Source organism: Vespa crabro, chromosome 1 (genome assembly GCF_910589235.1).
Source record: "Vespa crabro chromosome 1, iyVesCrab1.2, whole genome shotgun sequence".
In the NCBI taxonomy this organism is placed as follows: domain Eukaryota; kingdom Metazoa; phylum Arthropoda; class Insecta; order Hymenoptera; family Vespidae; genus Vespa; species Vespa crabro.
Window position 1 is genome coordinate 15823588 of NC_060955.1, and position 22680 is coordinate 15846267.

At 33.0% G+C, this 22680-nt stretch overlaps 2 protein-coding genes across 10 annotated transcripts; one reads left to right on the top strand and one right to left on the bottom strand.

Annotated features, from left to right (window-relative positions):
* Positions 1-183: 183 nt before the first annotated feature.
* On the bottom strand, positions 184-5903 carry LOC124426998 (insulin-degrading enzyme). 2 transcript variants are annotated; one of them, XM_046969432.1, is made up of 14 exons: positions 5765-5903; positions 4869-5065; positions 4303-4803; positions 3733-3935; positions 3411-3659; positions 2938-3330; positions 2738-2847; positions 2500-2644; positions 1749-1859; positions 1561-1681; positions 1242-1448; positions 882-1174; positions 561-770; positions 184-501 (listed from the first exon to the last, which is right to left on the bottom strand). In XM_046969432.1, the coding sequence occupies exons 1-14, from the start codon at positions 5830-5832 to the stop codon at positions 256-258; spliced, it is 3054 nt and encodes a 1017-aa protein (XP_046825388.1). In that variant the 5' UTR covers positions 5833-5903; the 3' UTR covers positions 184-255. The 2 variants fall into 2 exon arrangements, with proteins under 2 accessions (XP_046825388.1, XP_046825473.1); XM_046969517.1 differs by lacking the exon at positions 5765-5903 and adding an exon at positions 5206-5716.
* On the top strand, positions 5803-21018 carry LOC124427107 (WD40 repeat-containing protein SMU1). Of its 8 annotated transcripts, none has more exons than XM_046969882.1 (9): positions 6245-6549; positions 6626-6692; positions 6769-6912; positions 6974-7088; positions 7178-7820; positions 7913-8014; positions 8093-8429; positions 8507-8616; positions 20393-21018. In XM_046969882.1, exons 1-8 carry the CDS (start codon positions 6524-6526, stop codon positions 8603-8605), a joined length of 1533 nt encoding a protein of 510 aa, XP_046825838.1. In that variant the 5' UTR covers positions 6245-6523; the 3' UTR covers positions 8606-8616; positions 20393-21018. The 8 variants fall into 8 exon arrangements, with proteins under 8 accessions (XP_046826111.1, XP_046825838.1, XP_046825922.1 ...); XM_046969966.1 differs by lacking the exon at positions 20393-21018 and adding an exon at positions 14649-15490; XM_046969739.1 differs by lacking the exon at positions 20393-21018 and adding an exon at positions 14716-15490.
* The last annotated feature ends 1662 nt before the right edge of the window (positions 21019-22680 follow it).

Here is a 22680-nt window from a genome sequence, read left to right on the forward strand (position 1 = left end):
AACTTAAAACAAAAGAAAAAAGAAATTTTTATCATTCACTTATTTACTTCATTCAGATCGAGAAGATTTACTTAAGGATTTAGCATAATTTTTAAAAAGACAATATTTGTAGACTATATTTCTATTGATTCATGATATTAAAAAGAAAATGAAACAAAATTTGATAAAAAATACAAGTATTAATACTCATTTTAATCAATTGTATTGATTTAATGTATTAAGTATACATATATTAATTTATTTTAATTAACATTTTTATAATTTAGAAGAGCATGTACCCTTTCTAGGTATATTACAAAAAGGTTTTAATAGCGGATATAAATGTTGGCTAATTTTAAATGACATAATGTCATCAATTGTTTTAACTGATGTAATAGTTGCATTACTTAAAGTTTCATCTTTTTTCTCATTAATTTCTTCTGTTATTGATCCTGCACCATCCTCTGTCATGGAAATTACGTAAATACTCAACTTATGTCGTGTTTCATTAAAAACAACTTCCTATAAACATAGATTATGAAACAGTAATAATAGATAATTTCTTTAATAATTACATATACCTTAAAAAATTGTAGTATTTGCTCTTGTGTTATAGTCTTTAAATAAGCAACTTCAATATTTGCACGGTCAAAATTATACTGTTGCGATGATATTTCATTCCAAAAATCAGTAGTCAAAGAAGTTAACATTTTTGGTTTTTCTAAACGTTGCGCCGCTAATGATTCTTTGTGTCTATTAAATTCCTCCTCTGACATAGTTGATATATGATTCTATATTTCATTAAAAATAGAAAAATTTTAAGAAGTTATTGAAGCATTAGATGAAATAGTTAAGAGGAATTATAGATGAAAAATATTATCATTATTGAAATTTGAACTTACCAACATAGTATTCATAAATTCGTCGATTCTTTTTTCTACGTGTTTTGGATGTTTATCACTTTGAATGATAACTCTTAAGCCCTGTACACCATTTGTTCTTCTTATACCACTAAATACAATGTATCCCAGCTGTTCTTTTGTTCTTAGGATATTAAAACATGGTTCTGAAATTATTTGTGTTAGAAGTTCAAGTAACATGTTTGATTCTGTTGATTGTAGACCACTCTGGTAATATACTTCAGTACAAGAACTTTTGTGAAATTGATTTTCTGCTTCAAATAAAAAGTGACACCCTATAAATTGAATTAAGTGTGATAAAATTAATATTATTAAATCAGATATAAGTACATTACATATTACCATCTTCTAATTTAATTTCACGCTTGAGTACCATTTGTTTTGGCAAAAGTGGTACCATATGTGGTATGCTTGTAGTTAATTTTGATTCCACTATGTGAACCATGTCAATGGCTTCTGACATTGTCATATTACCATGTACTAAACTCTCTATATGTATTTTACTTAAAAACTGTGGTATGAATTCTAATACTCTTTCAGCTGTTAGATCTGTGAAAATATACATACATATAGATATAATACAAAATAAATTAAGATATATACAAATTTAGAATTAATTTTGACAGATTTATAACAGAATAATTATTAAATGTGCACTTACGAGAACTTGCTTCTAGTAATTCATTTTTTATCCATACTTGATCTGCTAATAAAATAGCAAGATAATACACTGCATGCTGATATGGCTGTTCAGTTCCAAAATTTTTTAAACCTCGAATATACTGAAATTTAGATATTATATTAATATATTGTAGTTAATGTTATTAGAATATATGCAATTATACATACATTTTCTTTCAAAATTTCAAATCGTTTCGGTTGAATTTTAAAGTTGACTATTCTATCCATGATCTTCTCTAGCAGCACACTTTGCTTGTGATCATAGCCTCCAATCAATAGCTGAGGGCATAGTTAATAATGACTCTGGTTGAGTCTATATTTTTATTCTTTTAAAAATCAATGATGGATGAAGCTATTTATTTTGACCACTCAAAAATATATTGTTCTAAATTCCTCGTTTCTTCTGTAAGAACCCATATAGTAAAAAATATTTCGAACAGGATATATATTTTTTATTTCTGAACTAGAGTAAAATACAGAAAAGATAAAGATCATAGTATAAAATATTATTCTATGGATATATTTTGTACATATTGGATATATGGATATATTATATAAATAATGAAAGCTATTTTTGAATTTAATATATATATTTTTTTTACATATTAATCAAAGTTTTTATATTATTTTTCCTAAATATTTATTTGTTCATTACAGAAGAAACATGGATAATTTGTATTATTTTATGTAAAACGGATTAGAAGTATAATGTTTTATACTACTAATGTATTTAAAATCAAAATATATAAAATTACTAGCTACTTTTGTGACACTTTTAGAAAAATATATATTTTTGTATGATTATATATAACTGTACACTAACAAGAAATTAGATTGTTATGAAGTTTAAATGAATGAATGTAAGTTTTGCTAATAATATATTTCAAACAATATGTAATTAATGAATAAGTTAGCTTACCGTAATTCCGTATTTACTGTTGGTTATTTCCCATTTTAGACCAGCTAAATGTGCAGCATATGCATACTCAGTCAGAGAATCACGAACCAATTGTACGAACATGTATAATAAGTTACAATTAATAGGATCTATGTATGCAAGTGGACTGTGGAAATACAAAAAATTATAAAAAGAAGTTAGTCATTTTATAAATATGAATTTATATTCGCATATAATTTTGAGAGAATGTATATTGTACCTCACAAAATTAAAAATAAGATTAGCTTTAGGTATTAAAAATTCATCATCCTGTTTAAACCACACTCTTAATAATGGAGTATCTTTTATAATTACAGGGAATTTGTCTAACTAAAAGTAAAACGAATTATTACATATTACAATATGTATATCCATGTTTACTCACGTGAAATAAAGAAAAAATTAATATTATTTACGTACATCAGGTTGTAATTGTTTCATATCAAATTTGGTTGGTATAAACTCATTTTTAAGTGGTAAATGTAAATCTGAATTAAAATTAGAAGTTGCCCATTTATCAATTATTTCTGGTGGTATCTTTTCTTTTTTAAATTTGGTTCCATACCATTTTTCTGTCTCATCAGCTATACTTTCAAATATTTTTCCAACTATTTGTACCCTAATATTCTGTGGTATGAGATATTCCATTACCCAATTAATTAACTCAGGTTTCCATTCTGGGAAAAGACGTTCTGCAGTTAAGACTTCTTCCATAGGATACTCCTGTAATGCCTGTACTATTGAACTCACATATGTTTGTGGTGAAATTTTTTCTTTAAACTGAAAATTCATTGTTGCAATATCTCGATATTCCTACAAATCAGAATATATTTTACAGTAAAGTTACAAGTAATATATAAAACATAATATAAATAAATGTAAATTGTTTATACCTTATAAATCCACTCAACTGGTCCTTCTTTCTTAAGCATATTAATATATGCAAATGTTAGCATGATAATATCATCAATATGATTAATACCTTCTTCAGTTAAATCAACAAAAATATGCAGGAAACTAAAACCTCTAGGAGATGCTGGTCTACCTGCTACCAAAGAATTGCACCAATTTCTTGCTTTAAGGGCTGAAAGTAATGAACCTTCTCCTTCATGTCCCAACAAGTGTGATATATAATGTGTTGGCTGAAGAATAAATATAAATTAGAAAAATATGATCATAAAAACATGAATATATTTTAATAATCCTTTTGATTACCACAGCATTATAATATTTTTGCATATCAGGAATAGGAAATATCATATTTAAGTTTCGTAAATCTTTTATCGGTACAATGTACCATTTAGTTTGGAAATGTTCCTTGTCAAAAGGGTGTTCAGGCCAGACTGGTACTTCTACTTCTTTGTTTTTTACTTCAGAAAACAGATTCACTACTATCTTTTCAAGTTCGTCCAAGCTCTCTAATTAATGGATGTAAAATTATATTGATATAGAAAAATATATATCTTAATACTTTCACTAAGGCTGAGCTGGATTTGTAGCTATATCGCTGTATAGACAGCTCTACCGCTAAGTGTATATTAACTGTTAGTATCACGGAGTGTGTATTAAGTATATTATTACCACAATCGATCGAAGTATTTTGATGTTTTTAATTATATATTTATTCCTATCTACGTTACTATAAAGTAATAATTGAATAAGTTATATTTTTATATAGTTACTATAATGGTTCTTTATTTTTAGTGGAAAACTACTATAGTATCTATGGGGTTAATAAGCAAATAGTTTAACTCTAAGTAAGAATATCACATCATTATTACTTGCCTTTTCCAAGAACACATAAAGCCATAATATTGGCAGAATAATATTTCTCATGAAACTCAAGTAATTTTTCTCTAACGCTTATACCTTTCTGTTTTGGTATAATATCTAATGTTTCTCTGTTACCAGTACCAAATTTTGAAAATGGATGATTAGAATTGGATGATGACTTATCCACTTGGCGAAGGCGCCATGAATCATTTGTTATATTTTTTTCATGTTCAGAATTTATAGCATTTAATTCTAATTCTGTTAGTGATTCAGTAAATAATGGTTTTAAAAAGAATTGAGCAAAACGATCTAAAGCATTTTCTAATTTGTCTGGAGTAACATCAAAATAATAATTAGTTTGATCCATATAAGTCACTGCATTACTTGTACCACCATTTTGAGATAAAAACATATTATAATCATTTTCTTGAGGATATTTCTCTGTACCCAAAAATAACATATGTTCACAAAAATGAGCTAGACCTGGTAGATCATCTGGATCACTCATGTAACCTTAAAATAAAAAATATGTTATACATATATATATATATAATGAATTCGTGCGTTATGATAACTACCAATATTAACATCCATAGCTGCAGCACTTTTATCGGTTGTTGAATCACTTATTAATAATACTTTCATTTTATTAGAAAGTAATAAGCCTCTATATAACCTTTTATCATTTGGTGACTTGATAATTTCATATCGTTTTTCAATATAATCACGAACTGGCATATTTGCAAATGATGCTTTTTTTTCTGGAGAACTACGTCTAAAAATTATGATATATTTAAAGTATATACTTCAAATGTAAAGTAAACGCAAAGAAGTTAAATATTTTATTATTGCATTCATATATATTTTCACATATAATAACATTAATTAATAATATCATTATATGTAAATTCTTACTTAACAATAATAAATTCCGTGTGTGAAGTTTCTTCATTTTGTTGAAGAGATGACATTATTATAATTATTAATAAAAAGTAGATTATAAAAAGCAAGTAGTTATTTAAAAATTAATAATAATAATTTATTTGATATAATCGTATAAAAATTATAAATAAACTACCATTTAAAATAGTTTCTTTTGATAATTCTATTTGAATATACTTGATAATGAAAAATAATCAATGTCATGTTATGTTAAAAATGTATCTTTATGATTTTAATTTTTTCAACAATATGTAACAAAACGATTGGTTATAATTATTTAGTATTGTTTATATAATCGATAAATTCTAAGTTCTCTTAAATGTTTACTTTAAGTTGTATATTTATATCCACTCAAAAATATTAACACGAATAATTATAACAAGGAAAGCATGTATGATCCACAACACAACTTAACGATAATTTATATAGGTTATATTTGAATAACGACGTTGGTAGTTACAAGGTAAAGATACGCGGATGTATGTATGTATTATGTATGTATGTATGTATGTGTATGTATGTAGTATCGTACCTGAAGAATATTAAAGATTGAGCAGATACATAAAGTAAACGACATTTAAATATACGTGTGAAAAACATTTGACAAAAAGAATTTAATTGGAACAATCATTAAAAAGTTATTGAGAAAAGCCTAAGTGCGTTCTGATGATATGTAACGTATATATCTAATACTAGTCAATGCATGAAGTAAGTTGCAATAATCTTATGTTATTTGATTTCTGGATCTATCGAATACGTCTTCTTAAGGTTAAATAACTTTTATATGGATTTTAAAATTTTATTTTTTTTTTATAGAATTTAAATAAGAATTCTTAATTTAAAAATATTATTTTTTACTTGTGGTAAAATACAATGTTGAGATATCGAATTTGTCGCAAAGATGGATAAAAAGTATAGTGTATTAAAAATGATTTTTATTTATAAAATTTTATCGATATTATATAGATTTTAATAGAATGTATAGAATTATGAATGCTAAAATCATCATTTATAGAAATGATTTTATTTGATGTTTTTACGCACATTGAAAATGATAACTTTATGTATAGTATGTTTAGCATAACACGGTTGTATTCTCATTGGTTATTCATGAGCGGTATAATCCAATCAGAATAGACTTTTAACCGATAGTTTAGCTCATTCAATTTTACCTTGTTATTTCGTTTCGTTTTATAGAATATATTTATGATTGAATGTATTCTGTATTTTATTGACACAACATAACCAAATTAATAATCTGTTTTAATGTAAATTATTTTTCAAATATACAATGTCTATTGAAATAGAATCTGCTGAGTAAGCAATATATTTATAATGTCGATATTATTTGTTATCATATGAGTGAATATTATATCAAATTATTTGTTTTCAGTGTGATTCGTTTGATACAACAATATTTGAAAGAATCTAATCTTGTAAAAACATTACAAACTTTACAGGTACTTGACGTATTGCATTTATTTATATTTTATATTTATTTGTTTTATTTATTTATATACGATTGTAATGAGACAGGAGGAAACAGGAGTATCACTTAATACAGTGGATAGTGTAGATGGATTTGTGGCTGATATAAATAATGGTCACTGGGACACAGTGCTTAAAGCTATACAATCTTTGAAGTTACCTGATAAAAAACTGATAGATTTATATGAGCAGGTAAGTAGTTTCTGGAAATATATAAAATAATTTAATTATCTCACTTGTTTTTGTATAAAAGGTTGTTTTAGAATTAATTGAATTGAGAGAATTGGGAGCAGCACGTTCTTTGTTAAGGCAAACAGATCCTATGATTATGATGAAACAACAAGAACCTGAAAGATACATACATCTGGGTAAAGCGATAATATATTTATTTATATATATTTTCATCTTCTTTTATATATTAATTCCTACAAATAACATTTTTTATTTAATTATATAGAGAATCTGCTTGCTCGTTCATATTTTGATCCACGTGAAGCTTATCCAGATGGAAGTACAAAAGAGAAAAGAAGAGCTTATATAGCAACTGCACTTGCAGGAGAAGTTTCTGTAGTACCTTCTAGCAGATTGCTTGCTCTTTTGGGTCAAGCATTAAAATGGCAACAACATCAAGGTTTATTGCCACCAGGAACAACGATAGATTTATTTAGAGGAAAAGCAGCAGTGAGAGATCAAGAGGATGAAAAATACCCTACACAGTTATCGAAGCAAATCAAATTTGGACAAAAATCACATGTAGAATGTGCTCGTTTTTCACCAGATGGTCAATATTTGGTCACTGGATCTGTAGATGGTTTTATCGAAGTTTGGAATTTCACAACAGGGAAAATAAGAAAAGATTTGAAATATCAAGCTCAAGATAATTTTATGATGATGGAACAAGCTGTTTTATCAATGTCTTTTAGTCGTGATAGTGAAATGTTAGCAGGAGGTGGGCAAGATGGAAAAATGAAAGTATGGAGAGTACAAAGTGGTCAATGTCTAAGGAGATTTGAAAAAGCACATTCAAAAGGCGTTACTTGTTTACAATTTAGTAGAGATAATAGTCAAATTTTGTCAGCTTCATTTGACACCACTATAAGGTAGATAAAAGCAAATTTATAATAAAAATTTATATTAGCAGTTGTTTCACATTAGATATACTATCTTTTTATTTTATTTTCTATATTTTTAGAATACACGGATTGAAGTCTGGTAAAACTCTTAAGGAATTTCGAGGGCACACTTCATTTGTCAATGAGGTTGTATTTGCACCTGACGGTCATAATATTATTAGGTACAAAAATAATTGCCGATATAATTTTGTTGGCATTTATTATACATATATACAAATTTATTACCTTTTATTTCATAGTGCTTCCTCAGATGGTACTGTAAAGGTTTGGAGTTTAAAAACAACAGAGTGCATAGGAACTTATAAATCTTTGGGTGCTGCCGATTTAACAGTAAACAGTGTACATCCTCTTCCACGAAATCCAGAACATTTTGTTGTTTGTAATCGATCAAATACTGTAGTTATTATGAATATGCAAGGACAGATAGTAAGGTCATTTTCGAGTGGTAAACGAGAAGGTGGAGACTTTGTATGTACGGTTGTAAGTCCACGCGGTGAATTCATTTATTGTGTTGGCGAAGATCTCGTACTTTATTGTTTTTCCACATCATCTGGCAAATTGGAGAGAACTCTTAACGTAAGTAATCTATTATTAATGAAAGTTCATTTATAAATTCCGTTTTAATGCTTTTTTTTTATTTTTTATGATCATAGGTACATGATAAGGACGTAATCGGTTTAGCGCATCATCCTCATCAGAACTTGTTATGTTCGTACAGTGAAGATGGATTATTAAAGCTATGGAAGCCATGAACAGAATGAATGTAAGCATTTTTGATTTTTTCTGGATTAAATCTATCTTTGTAATGTGAGATCACAATATGTTTCAAAGTTTAGTGAACGCAGGTTCATTTCTTTTAAAGGATTATGATCCAATAGTATTGCTGTACCTTACTAATTTTTATATCATAAATACAGTCAATGATCAATGAATAATAAATAATGTATATGAATGTTTAAATTGTATCCGTAAAAGAGAAAAAAGAACCGAAGATATAGCAGTTTTATAAGAAGTTATGTGTCATGGATCGTTTAATAAAAAACGAATTTTTTGAAAAAGTAAAAAAATTACTCTGCCTGTAAATTTCGATTTCTTTCTTTCTTCTGATGAAACCAGTAATTCGCAAAAAAACAAACGTAAGCACGTTTTGCGGTAGAAGAAACGTCGAATATCTTTGAAACATTCAAACTAACGTGTCGTTATTTTGACGTCGAACGCAATAATAGACATTACGTGCCGATCCGGCTGTATCTGATTGTTTGAACCTAATCGTTACGGCAAGTCGTCGGCGAGGGCGGGAGTAAACGGACAGGTAGGTAGGTGGATGAAAAATAAGAAAAGAAAGAAGGAATATATAGGTGCAAGTTGTAGAAGTGGGTGGTGGTTGAATTGATCAAGTATCAGATGGATATATAGGGATGGATATTTTATATTTAATATAAATATAAAATAGATTTTTAACATAAAACTTCGAATATATTACCAAATATTCATTTTTCGACAAATTTATCTTAATATTTTTACACATAAAATAATGAAAAGAATCAATTGAATTAAAAAAAATATAATTGTGTTCAAAAATCAGATATAATTGCATTCGATAAGTATATTGATTCTAAGTAAATGATAGTTGTACAGAAAATTAGATTTCATAAAATCGCGCAATATTTATTTTTTTGTTTAGAAAAGAATTATAGCCCGTTTGTCTCAGTTCAATCAGACTCACCCTGTATAGCTGAAGGAAACACGTAAAGATACTAGGTACCGCGTAGAGAATCCATGGGCGTGCGCGGGCCACGCGGTAATTGGGCTCGAACAAATAAGCAATTACTATATTTCGGTTCGGCAAATATTATAATAACGGGCTGGTAGGGTTAACCGGGTTATCAGGCGCACGATCACCGAATTCAGGCGTCTTAGAGAGCGCCAAAACCGGCACCGATTCGTTACTCCTTTTTTTTGCACGTTTTATGGCGAGACTAAACGAGATCTCGTTAATTTCTTCATATAAGAGATCCCATCCGTTCTTTTTCTTTATTTTTTTACTCATATTCATCGACAATGCGATTGATCCTTCAAACAAAAACGTTATCCTTTTTTTCTTTATTAAAATAGACGCATTGAAATGATTGTTATTGAAATATTTAATCTTCATCTCTAAATGCATCTAAATCAAAAAGTTAAATCCATAGTGAAAATTACTGATGTATTCTCTTCTCTATTTATTTATAATCATATTTTAGTATATAATTTACTGAATTTCTAAATGACAATGAATCTTCGAAAGCGATTGTCTATAATTGAAAGGCGCAAAATTGGGAACGTAAGAAAAATTGGGCTTTCCCGTGTGATTTCCGTGTTGTAAGGTGTAACAGCACATAACTAAAGGACCGGAAGACCGTTCTTTTTCCTGTTTGACTTCAGTTAATGCGACTTTAATGCTTGACATGGAATGCTCAGTTCGCTTCCTTTCCTGTCGGCATTGTTTATAGTTAAAAAGACAAATTATTATTGATCTTCTCTCGTTCATCGATCTTTGTAAAACAAAAGTCACGTTGCAAAATGATCACAATACTAGCGAAGCCCATCATATGAGAGGAACTGCGTCCGACCGAATTCAGAATCTATTAGAAGGACATTCGCTTGACTGATTTTCTCTCAACTTCCTCTTTTTAATATTATGCAAGTTCTTTTAAACCTTATGCATCATAATTTCTCGAATAAAACGATACATTTTTGACCGACACGTTTCATTAAAATCGCGATGAGAATTAACGTGAAATTTTGTTCTTTTCTCGAAATTTGATTGTTTTCTCGAAATATCGGTCGCGTGTCATCATTTCATTCGTTTCACGCTAACAAATTTCCCGCTCGTGCTTTCCTTTTACTCTTTTCTTCGTTCTTTACCGACAGAGCAAGTTTCCGACACGATCAGGATGCTTTGAGCTCGTTCCCGTATTTCCGGAAGATGTCCAATTTCGCGATCATAATTTGTTAATAATTGGACATTGGTTGTGCCTAGAGTGGAAAGGGAGTCTCGTCTCTCCTCTCGCTAGCCAACTGGCCCCAGGTGTGTGCACGGGGAGCGTGGCCGACGCGTGCTTCTCCCCTCTTTAGCCTTCGTCTGGGCGCCCGACCGAATGAACTTGACTCGATTCTTTCTCTTTTTCTAACTTATTTTCATCAAACATTTCTGGTTAATCTTTCGTTTATGAGTATAAATGATGTCACTATCGCGGTTAATCAATGGTGATGATGATGAGAATGATATGCTTAGAAATCAGTTTGATCAAAGTTTAACCGAATTTACCTCGGAAATTTCATAGAAAACATTTTGGGACTAGTGTCTTCATTTTAGAAGAACGATTCGTGACTCGACACTAAAACCTTATAGCCACGTGTCCGCTAAAAGAGAATTTAGTGGGCTTCGCGTACGCAACGAAGAAGCGTTCTAATAACTTTTTGTTAGCTCATGTAATCTTGATATTTTATTACTTTTAAAATGGATATTTAAAGCTAGATTGTTTATTTAATTTAGAAAAATTAAATTATTAGATTATTTAATAATCATAATAGATACAGTTTTATTGTGAAATTATTTATTTTCTGATTCAACTTGTAGAGTTGAAAACTAAAACAGAAGTAAAGGTTTTCTTTTTATAATTCACAGTTATGTAGTGTAAGCATATTGATGCCTTTTTCGTGGGAGGATAATATGGAAAGTTTCAAACATACCTAAATACAGTACCGCGGTGAGATCTCAAGGGATTTGCATTCGCGGATAGGTGGTAATTACTCGCAATTATCGAATTAACCCTAGCACCCCCACATAATTGCTCGCGACTTCACGATTTAAGTGGATAATCACTGGGGATCACGGAGGTACGATCGTGGCCCGCTGAAATTTGGCAAGCGTCAGAATGTGGGGCGCTTCTTCGATGCACTGTGTAATTTTAGGTTTTCGGTAAAAGTACGTGCTTTTTGCGCTCGGTCTACCGGTTGTTTCAATCGAGGACTTTGCTTCGAATTCATGTATTTCGTTGATCTTGATAGTTTAAAAATATTATTGGAAAATAAATAATTGAACATTTTATATGTATCCTACACTTTTCTCCTAGATTCTTTATTTCAATTATGCTTCATTATGGAAGAATCAAGCGGCACGAAATTGGTTCAACGCTGAGAAAATGGATCTTATTGCCGATCGAAAGGATCCTGTCGGTCACACAGGAGGGTGCCGCATTGTTATTTTATAACCACCACTGTCTCTCTTTCCTTCTCTCTCTTTCTCTCTTGGTTCGTTATTTCATCGGGCGCTCCCTGGTGCTCACCACCAAAAAGTCCATTGTATTGCCGATTTCAATACACGAATTGTTTTTGAAAAGAGCGCACGATTGTTTCCCTTCTATTCTCTTTGGTGTCAGACAAATTGCCGACGGCCTCTGATCGCTGCTAGAATTGCAACAGATTCTTTTTTAAGGCCTATAGGTTAAATTAATGTAAAAATCTGACCGTGAACAATCGGTTTGTTCGAAAACATTCATTTGGCGAGAATTAATCCTTAAAAATGGATAATATACTACGTCTTTTTTATAAGTGTGTGGAAACTACAAATATAGAATTTATTAGCGTTCTAAGAAATGTAATAATTATAATTGTAAACGTAACGTGTAAATATACATATGTGAATGTATAGTAAAATTACATGTACCATTCATATGTTTTTTGGTTTGGGATGTGAAAGCTACAGAAAGCGGAACATTGAACGTGGAAAGTTTGTTACAACCCCGAATCACGGGCGCCACCCCCTCGTTTCAAAAGGCACTTCGTAGGTCCTAATAACTAGGGTACCGTCGTTCCATCGTCTAATATTAATTTTCGGAAACAAGATCCCCCACATCTTCCTAAGAAAAATCATTCCTGCTTTTTTGCTGTGTAACTATGAACGGTGAGTTCGATTTCTAACGAATGTCATGACGCCGACATTTCCGGTCGTTCCGTACTCTTACATTAAAGATTTATCTATTCGTAATCACCCCTTTCACATAAACATTCATTATTTCATTAAACACATTTTCATTAAACATTCATTGTTGAATGTTATATAAAAATAATGTATCATGTTATATAAGAATATTTTTATCATGAGATTTGTTGAAAAAATTTTTATATCCAAATCTGTTCATATTTTTGAACATAGCTCAAATATAATTTTCTCGAAATTATGCCATTGAAAATTGAAAAGGAAGTTGAAGTATAAAAACAAATTTTGTTTCTGAGCATTTTTCACGATAAGTGATTTATTTAGAAGTCATTTTATTTTTTTTTGTTAGTTTTTTCATATCGTGGGAGTTCACAAGCACCATGAAATAAAATTAGACTTTAGATACTTAAAACGAATAACTCTGGAGGAAAAATCTGGACCATCGAAAACAATTCCCGGTAGCCGTTCTACGCGCCGAAGAGCGTCCTGGAAATCAATTTTTCCACTTTGGCGTCAATTAGCTCGAATTTCTGACGAACTCTCTGTCTTCGACGTAGGTCGGACTTGAATGTGCGGTGGTTTTGAGCCACTAATCGCTTCTTCTTCACCCAACTAATACAAATTTCAAATTTGGGTCGTGATCCTTTCTTGGACGTTCAAGTCCCGTGACTCCTCCTCGTTAATCCCTTCGAAAAGAAGGTGGCTGGATTTATTTTCCTTCAAGCAATTAGTCAGTGCGGTATAATTCCGATAGATATAAGAGTGATGCGTCGATGGTAATTTTTTTTCTTCGTTTACACACTTTCATGAAATACATAGATATATGTTTTAAGTAATAAATAGTCAATAAATTACTTTATAGTCAAAATCATTTGAAAATCTATATATCGTTTTTTTTGTTGGTAATACAATTCGTGACGATCTAGGTTTATTTCAACAACAACAAGATCTAGCATTAAGAGGACCAAACGACCTATCGAACGGGTGCACATTTACGAACGCGTCGACGCGACATTTTGTCTAAGGAGGTCTCCATTTCCATTTCCCCTCTCGTTTCTTTCTCTACTCTTCTCAGTAATAATCGGCTTACGCGTATTCGGTTGACCTGATCCAGGACAGCCGAGTCGACTCTGGTTTGCCCATCTTCTCATTTTGCCTCTTTTTTTTCTATTTTTTTTACTGTTAGCCGGTGATTTAAATATATACAAAAACGAAAATCGACGATCGTTGGATCACAATAAGAGAGTCCAGGAATCGTTTTCAACTACGAATAGGTGCCGAGTTCATTTCGATTCTCCTAATCTCGTGAGATATACGACTGAATAATGAGCCGGGATGTTGCAAAAGAGGTCGGATTAAAGTATATTACGAGTGTCTGACAATTTTAAATATTCGCTAAATGGAACTAATAGTAATCCTGTTTGCTGTGACGCGAAACAGCATCTTTTTGCGTGGGACCAGCATCTTTCAAAGGATTAGAATATCAGAACATCGTTTAGCTGAATATCTCACGTGTCTCACGAGATATCATAGGTTATAAAGCGATATCGTTTCTAATGATTGAACATTATATCTTTACATATCAATAAACTTTCTTACAGTGCATCTTTTTAGAAAGTTTTGTTATTTAAGTTCTCAATCTTTCTAAACTCCGTCGATTGACTTACGTTCGTTTCTTTGAAAATAAATACAATTTTTTTACGATGTAAAATATTTACACAGTATGTATAGCTACAAAATATAAGTAAACTTTATTTATTTTACAGATATAGTATATATTTATTACTAATGTATATACTCGTATATTTAAGGATTTGCATATAATACACGCACTCATTCCGTATGGATGTCTCGAGTTAGAAATCGTGGGAATTGCAGATTGCGGCGAGATTGAGGACAGGACGGGCGCAGGTAAAGGAAAAGAAGGAGGAGAAAGAGAAGAAGGATGAGAGGAAGAAAGGAAGACAGAAAGAAAGGAAGGAAGGAAGGGACGGTGAGAGGGCAAATGGACGGCAAGGGTGAGGGACGGTTGAACGATGGCTAAACTCTTCTCCTTCTGGTCCATCGCATGCAGCAGAAATTTGAGAGGGATAATGACCCTCTTTCTACTCTCCTCACCTTCAATAGTCCTCTTTTTCTCTCTCTTTCTCACCCTTTAATGTAGATGGCAGTTTGTTTACAATGCGATTTAACCAATATACTATTGTTCTTAATCTGATCGATAGCGTCGCGTGAAATTGAATGAACGAATCATCCTATTTACGATAAAAAGAAAAGAGAGGAAGGGATATAAAAGAAGAATGCTTTAATGAATAATGAAAAGAAAAGTACAAATATATATTTCGTATAAAATGAATATCTTTACCTAACTGATGAATTCTTCCCGATTTGACTGTCGGAACGATTAACACTTAATAGTCGGCAGAAGTACAGGCTATAAAAAAATGAAAAAGAAAAAGTAAAGAAGCTTCGGAGAATGACGGCAAGAATAGGTCCGGGTGCCATTCTCCTATGTACGACGTATCTTCAACGCGATACGGGTGTGCTCATCGACGCCGTGCGATAATTGGAGCCTCCAAAGAGAAAAGTATTCCTCGAACGATCGTCGTCTCTCGACGCTATAGTAATTTAGCAGGTAGCAAAGGAACAGAAAGAAGAAAGAAAGAGATGGAGAGAGAAAGAGAGAGAGAGAGAGAGAGAGAGAGAGAGAGAGAGAGAGAGAGAGAGAGAGAGAAGATTGACGTAGCCATTGCAGCCGATCGACCTTTTCCTTGGCCCACCTCCTCTTTCTCTTCTCCTCTTCCTCTTCGCTCCTGAAGCAGCGTCCGCGCGTATTTAAAAGCGTTTAAGGGTGCTCTCTCAGTCTCGAGTGCTCACTCTCTCTCTTTTTCTTACACACACTTATTCGGCTCGGATTCACAATGGTCCTTGCGTATTATTTGTTGGTGAAATAACATGCTGTCAGTTATAGGGGATATGCTAAATATATAGGTGGTCGTATGCTTCTTTCTAGTTCGAAGGAGAATCGATCGATCTCTCGTCGCGACTCGAGTGTTGTGCTTCGAGTCACGGCCTCGTGGCCCAGCTCCCTCTCTCTCTTTCTCTAACACGCCGACAACGACGAGGGCATTTTTATAGGGCCTCCTTTCACGAGACATTTCGTGTGGACGTTTCACGAAGGAAAAGCAGCGCGAGAAAGGGTCCTGGGCTCTCTGTTCAACGGAGGATCGATCTTGACGAAGGGATTCTGATCGGCGTCTTAAGGTAGAGCGCGGCAAGACTTTCTCGCGGGCTGCGTTCTATTACAAACGTTTATTTTTTACTCGACCCATTCAACAATATTCCACAATCGTTTTTTCGATATACATATAAGTCCGATTCTTCAGATGAATAGAATTCTTTTTCGTTGCTATTCTCGATTCAATGATTTTCATTTTTTTTAGATGCAGTCAATAAATATATTTACGATTTTATGTTACATATTTCATTTAAATCATTTCATTCTTAAGTCGAGACATAAAGAACTATTTTATCTCATAATAGATGATTCATTCATGAGTAATCCTTACAAAATTTAACACGCTTGATGACGTATTTCCTTTTTTCCTTCGTGGTACCATCCCTTCTTTCGATAGCCTAATCTAATAAAGCGGCTAATAACCAATAATAGCTTAATACATTCACTCTCTTTTTCTCTCTTCGAAAAGAGTCTACCTTAATTATATCTCCTTTAATTATATGGAGGCAAAAGTTCGATCGAATCGGCGTTATTTGATTATCGAATTGGCCGCGTCTTATGGTTCGTCGAAAAGGGTGGAGCTGTTTGTTTTAAAACGCTGATGAGATCCGGAGAGGAAGAAATTTACGGCCTGGATCGAGTTTCGAGATCGAATTTATTTCAAAAAATCTTGCCCTGTTCTCTTTTCTTCTTCAAATTATTATAGAAATTACATAAGCCTTCATAGAGTAGTAAGTTAAATTTGTAGCAAAAGGAAACCTCTGCAGTTTTTATTTCTTTGCAATTGCCACTTTGTTTTCTCAGCTACGCATCGTGAAAGAAGATACGCGAAAGGATCATTTCCGAGGTGAATCCTCGCAGCTGTGTTACCACATACACGTGTTGCGGCTCACGTGTGCTCAATGTGCATGCGTTCTTTCCGCTCCTAGCGGTGGGAGACACGTGGCGAAACTTAATTGCAAATTAATCGATCAAAAGAACACTTACAATGCGTCGTTTCCTTCGATATCGTTAACGGAAGTTATCGTTAAAATGGAATATTTTTCTTTTTTTATAAAATTTAATTTCACAACGTATCCATCCTTTTTCATAAGAATTTCCTGCGATATCTTATTCATAAAGTGTTTCCTAATATCATTTGATCAGAGTGTTATTATTTTAAATAATTCTTGATTTAAATATATTCTTTGTTTAAAAGTTAAAAAGAATCTATTTTTGGAGGAAATATTTTGCTTCGTTTTCAATGGCTTAGTAAAAATCCATCGGTAATATTACAGATTTTATTGACTATATCGACGCTTCTTGAGATTATATACTTCGGGATAATAATCGCGCTAGTTATGATACTTGCTACCACAAACATCTCACTTTCTCTCCTTCTCTGCCTCTTTTCGGACGATCGACGATGCGTAGAAGAAGAGGATGAAGAAAAAGTTCGTTCTTTTTCGTATAGACCGAGACCAGTCCAGTTAACATTATGACAATCCCCTGCCGGTCGGCAATTACCGGATTACAATGTAACGATACCGAAAGGTGTTAAAACAGGATCACGGGGTCAAAGAAGTCGTAGACGCACACCTTCGAGCTTATAATGAGTTGCGAGCGTGGGCGGACGTTGCTCTGCTATTTTCGTCTTAATATCTTGACGGGATAATTTTCTCCCTTTCTCAGATCTTCCTCCGGTCGCTTGTCAGACATGATTCGTAATACATCGTTTGCGTTATATCAAATCGTGGTTAGTTATACATACACATAATATACAAACATGTATATATGTAATATCTTATTATATTATCTATACAGAACGACATATGTAGATGTAATATCCCCAATATCATGTAAAAACAAAAAATATATGTTTTCCCGTGAAAGTCTTTATGAAAAACTAAATTACATTTATTGTTGGTACGGCGCGTGCATTCACCTTGTGCGTTGCGTTTGCGGCCATGTGTTTGTGCTGTCGGTCAAGGTAAAGTGTTATTTGATTTGTAACCGAGAAAAAGAGAAGAACCATTCGTCTGTAATAACTGTTCCGCCTCTTCCTCAATATATCTGTTTTGATGGCTCAATGCGCGCGTGATCGTAGTCGTGAAAGTATGACACTAAACGATCTACAAAACGAATGATTTCGTACGTGCGGTACGTGAAGAAGCTCATCATTTCGACAAGTTAAATGCAACCGGTAAAAACGTTTCAATGTATTTTACGTCGAGCACTGGCACTTATTTCGTGTCTTTAAACGTCAATATTTTTACACAGACTGAATAGGTCTTTCGCCGTATGACATTTGATTCGATATTTTCTATTTACTACTTGTTTTATTTTCATTTTGATCCTAATCATGATATAAATATTTTTTTTTTAAAGAAATTATTTATGAGCTAGATACTATGTTTTTTTATTTTGGAGATACAACCAACAGTTTACAAAGATCTTGTATTGTTAAGAATCAAATAAGATAGTGTTTCATAATATGTTTAGTCGCAAGAACAATGTTTACTGCTACTGATGTCCAGTACATTAACGACATTTACAAGTGTCAACGTTCCCGATGAGACATCGGACACCGTTTTCATTATGGTTCCTCTCATCAGGGTACATATCAGGGTGGTCCTTCGGTGATCCCACCTATCTCTATACGATCTCTCTTTTTCTTTTTCGAGATGATCACCCTCCTATGAACGGGAAAAAAATTCTCTGCACCACTTTTCATAAAAGAAAGGGCAAATGACTGCTGTGAAATCGTCCGCATATAACGCAAGAGAACCGAACGAATTATACGCATCGTGAGTTCGTGGCTCCCCTTTTATGCCTCCTGAAAAATAAGACGCTCCTTTGACGAAACTAATTTTCAACGAGGATGCATTTTCGAATATGCTAGTGCATATCTTTTTTTCTTTAAAGGATCCACCTGTTTCGCATGAAGATAAACGAAAATTCCAATCGTTTCTTTTTTTAATCAAATGGGTTCCGTACAAGCTTCTTAAGTATCATAAGATCGAATATTCAACCCACCGATAGATCTCTGCCTCCGATAGATCTGCGTTCTCCGGCTGTGAGGATTCTATCGTAGATTTCATTCTTTCGATAACAAGCAAATTAATGTCCGATCGAACAGACTCGGTGATATCTTTCTCTCCTTAGTTCAATCTTTTTATATTTCTTTAAACCATAACTAAATACTTTACTTATTGGATAAATAACTTGTGTATTGTGAAAATTAAACATTTTACATTTACGATAATTTTTATTAGTATCGCATTAAGATTTCGCGATCAAAACTGTGGGTGGCCCACACAACCGTAAACGGATAAATCGAGCAAGTTTTGTCCTAATGAGGGAAGATCTACAACACGCGCTATAGTTTGATTCTCGTTTTTTTTTTTTTTGTATTTTCCATTTGTCAGCATTAATTAAGCGAGACAAAATAAACGCTAATATCCTAAAAATCTTAATCTATTTTGCGTTCTAATGTGATCACTGCCCATGTATACCTCTCAACTATTACATAGATTCATTTACATAAATTACAGTATTACACTAATGATAAAAGTTTAACGACTTTTCCTATAGCTTGATTCTAACGAACTTTTCGCTGATTTAGGGTATTTTTTTGAACTGATATCATTAAAATTGTTTGTATAACGGACGACTAAAAATGAAAAAAGGGAAAGTGTATATAGGTATTGTCTTCCGTGGAAGATTGGAAGGCAAATTTAAAATGCGGGGTGGTCTTGACCATCGGCAATAAGACAAAGCCTTTCGAAAGAGTGATAAAACCATGTTGCCCGCCCACGGCTCTCAACCGCCCACTAATATTAGTTAGAACAAATGAGCGGTTCTCTTCGGAAATTTACTATATTAGCATATCAACGATTGTACTAATCGTTTAAACATAATATCACTGTTATTTTCTATTCATATATGTAATTTGTGTCCTTTCGATGGATAAAATAATAAACCATTCATTTCAAGTAACTTTAATAGACAAAAAAACAAATTATGTCATAGCTAATGACTGAAGTGTGACTATAAACAGATGACTAATTATCGAGAAAGTTAATGTAAAAGTATATCGGTACAAGATTCCAATGAATCAAGAAACGAGTTTAATATATCAAGTGATTACTCTCGACACAACTACTTCGTGTTTTACTTGTCGATAGTGATCAATCCATCTCTTAAGTCCTTAAAAAAAAATCTCTTGTTTTTCTTTTTTCCAACGAACAGGAAGTCGTTAACAGCGAATAACCTAACGAACAAGCATGTTTCTTGTCGTTTATCTCATCGTCTCATTGATTATGTATAATGTTTCAGGGAGTAACAAAAAGGAAAAAAAGGACGAAGGATCCGCGGATCGCAAAGGTGCCGGTAGAGTCGATGTTCTGTTAAACGAAGTAGGATCTGTAAATTTCTCTTTTCTCTCCAAGTCCCCCTTTCGTTTGTAATCTGATCGTACACTGTCCACAGATGAAGAGAGTCAGGTAAATTTTTTGTGTAAGAGTAGAAAAGAGAGAAAGGGAGCGGACAAAAAAGAAAAAGAGATGATCTTGGATGTCGCCGTTTCGAAAGACCTTCTTCGCACCTATTTCAACGCGTAGAGGCATTCCTATCGTCGGATCGGATCGGTCTGCGTCGTTCCTAAATGCTAGAAATTTTATGGTACCATTTCACGAAGATCTCAGTCTTTTGTTTTCTCTTTCTTGTCGTCCTTTACTATGTCGCCTCCGTATCTGGATCTCGAGAACGATAAGACATCGATCTTCGTGTTCTCAAGACAGGGTAAATCTTCATGTTTTCCTTTTTTTTTTATTTATTTTAAAAAGGACGAGCAAAACGTTCACGAGAAAGTCAATTCTTCTTTTCGAACTTGCTCGAATGTAAATCGTGGTTCTCTTTTAGGGTTGACGATTGGGTACCGGAAAGGAAACTCGTTTATTATATAGTTTCCTAATATTAATTTTGAAAAATCCTTTAGAAGAGGATGTCGTATCTTTCTTTTGAGATATAAAACAGTAAGATGGATTTTTATGGATATCGATATAATTTTTAGATTTTAAGAATCGTTTTAGTTTTATTTGATCTAAATGGTTTCTAATCACTTGTGTCTAAATATACATGTGTGTAGATATGTGTTTTTATTTTCTGATTTCATTCCTTTATTACTACCTAATATTGTAAAAAACAAAGACAAAGTGAAAATTCAATTGATCTGATGAAATGACGTTCTCTTTCATATGGAGATTGATAAAGGATCGAAAGGAGAACCGTTAATTTGGTTCCTCTTTCCCATATTGAGGAGCATGGCCACGTTTATCCGAAATTGGCCGACGGCTTGGTGAATTTATGGCTGCCGCTCAATTTATGATAGAATGCCAGATTGAGCAGGATAAATGCGTAGTTAGCCGTATGAGTAAAACCAACAAACTCTTTGTGCCATGATACCGAAGGTGTTCGATGTAATGCCGTTGCAACCTCCGGATGTGGGCGGCTCCGATATATTCGGTTCTCTCGTTATCTCTGTATTTTTCTCTTTCTCTCTCCGCCTTCTTCGCACGGCGTTTAGGCCCCTGTTTTATCGTTAAAACTTCGTGAGAACTTAACGAATTTGTCTTTTTTATCAATTTCAATTTCAACGACGAAAAAATAAACATACGAAATAACGAATATACCAAACAAAATTGTAATTTTCATTGCTGTAGAACTAAAATATTATTTCGTTTCAATTTTAACATTCGGATTAGATTAGAAAATAAAAGAAGCTATTTGCTATTTATTATTTACAAGACATAGTTCGCTCAGGTCAATTCTACTAATCTATCTCGAGATATTGAGGCTAATTATTTTACTAAAAAGATCAATGACGTTCGATCTTCGCGATTTCTTTACGGAGTAGCGATCGATGAGGTGTCACAAAGGGATTCAAAGGTAGTCTAATAAGCGATAGGGTGAATGGAAGGCACTCGCGAGCTCGAGCTGCACGGGTTGCTTTTTTGAGGGAGGACCGGGCCATATGGAGAGCATACGGCTAGCAGCAGGCTGCACCCGCTCTCCCTTGAGGGTTTAATCTACCGACCGGGCAAACTACCGTCCAAGGAAATCAGGTATCTACCAAACTTCTTCGCCGCGACTTCCTTTCCGCCATTAACGTCTTTATGTTACGTACGTAGTACGTTTCCCTTTTTTCGGTGAGAGAGAAAGAGAAAGAGAGGGAGAAAGAAAAAGAAAGATAAAGAAAAAAGTTTCGATCAAACGCACGTGCGTGGAAAGACGGTAATCTAGGGATCGATTCGAAGGGTATGCTGGTGGTACGATTAGGTCGACGATTAGGGAATATCTCTCTCTCTCTCTCTTTTTATTTCTCTCTCTCACTCTTCTTTGTGTCTTTTTTCTTTTTCTCTGACACCTTTCTCTCGCACGTAACTTTTTGATTCGTACGTCCCTCCCTATTTCTTTCTCTTCCTCTGCTTCTCTCTTCATCACTTCTCTCGTACGAAGCGAAGGAAAAGAAGACACGGTCTAGTAGACGATTCGGACTCTTGTCTCTCGCCTGCCAACTGTCCCAGGTGTATGCGTTCGCAAGGAAGAACGAAGAACGTAGAGTA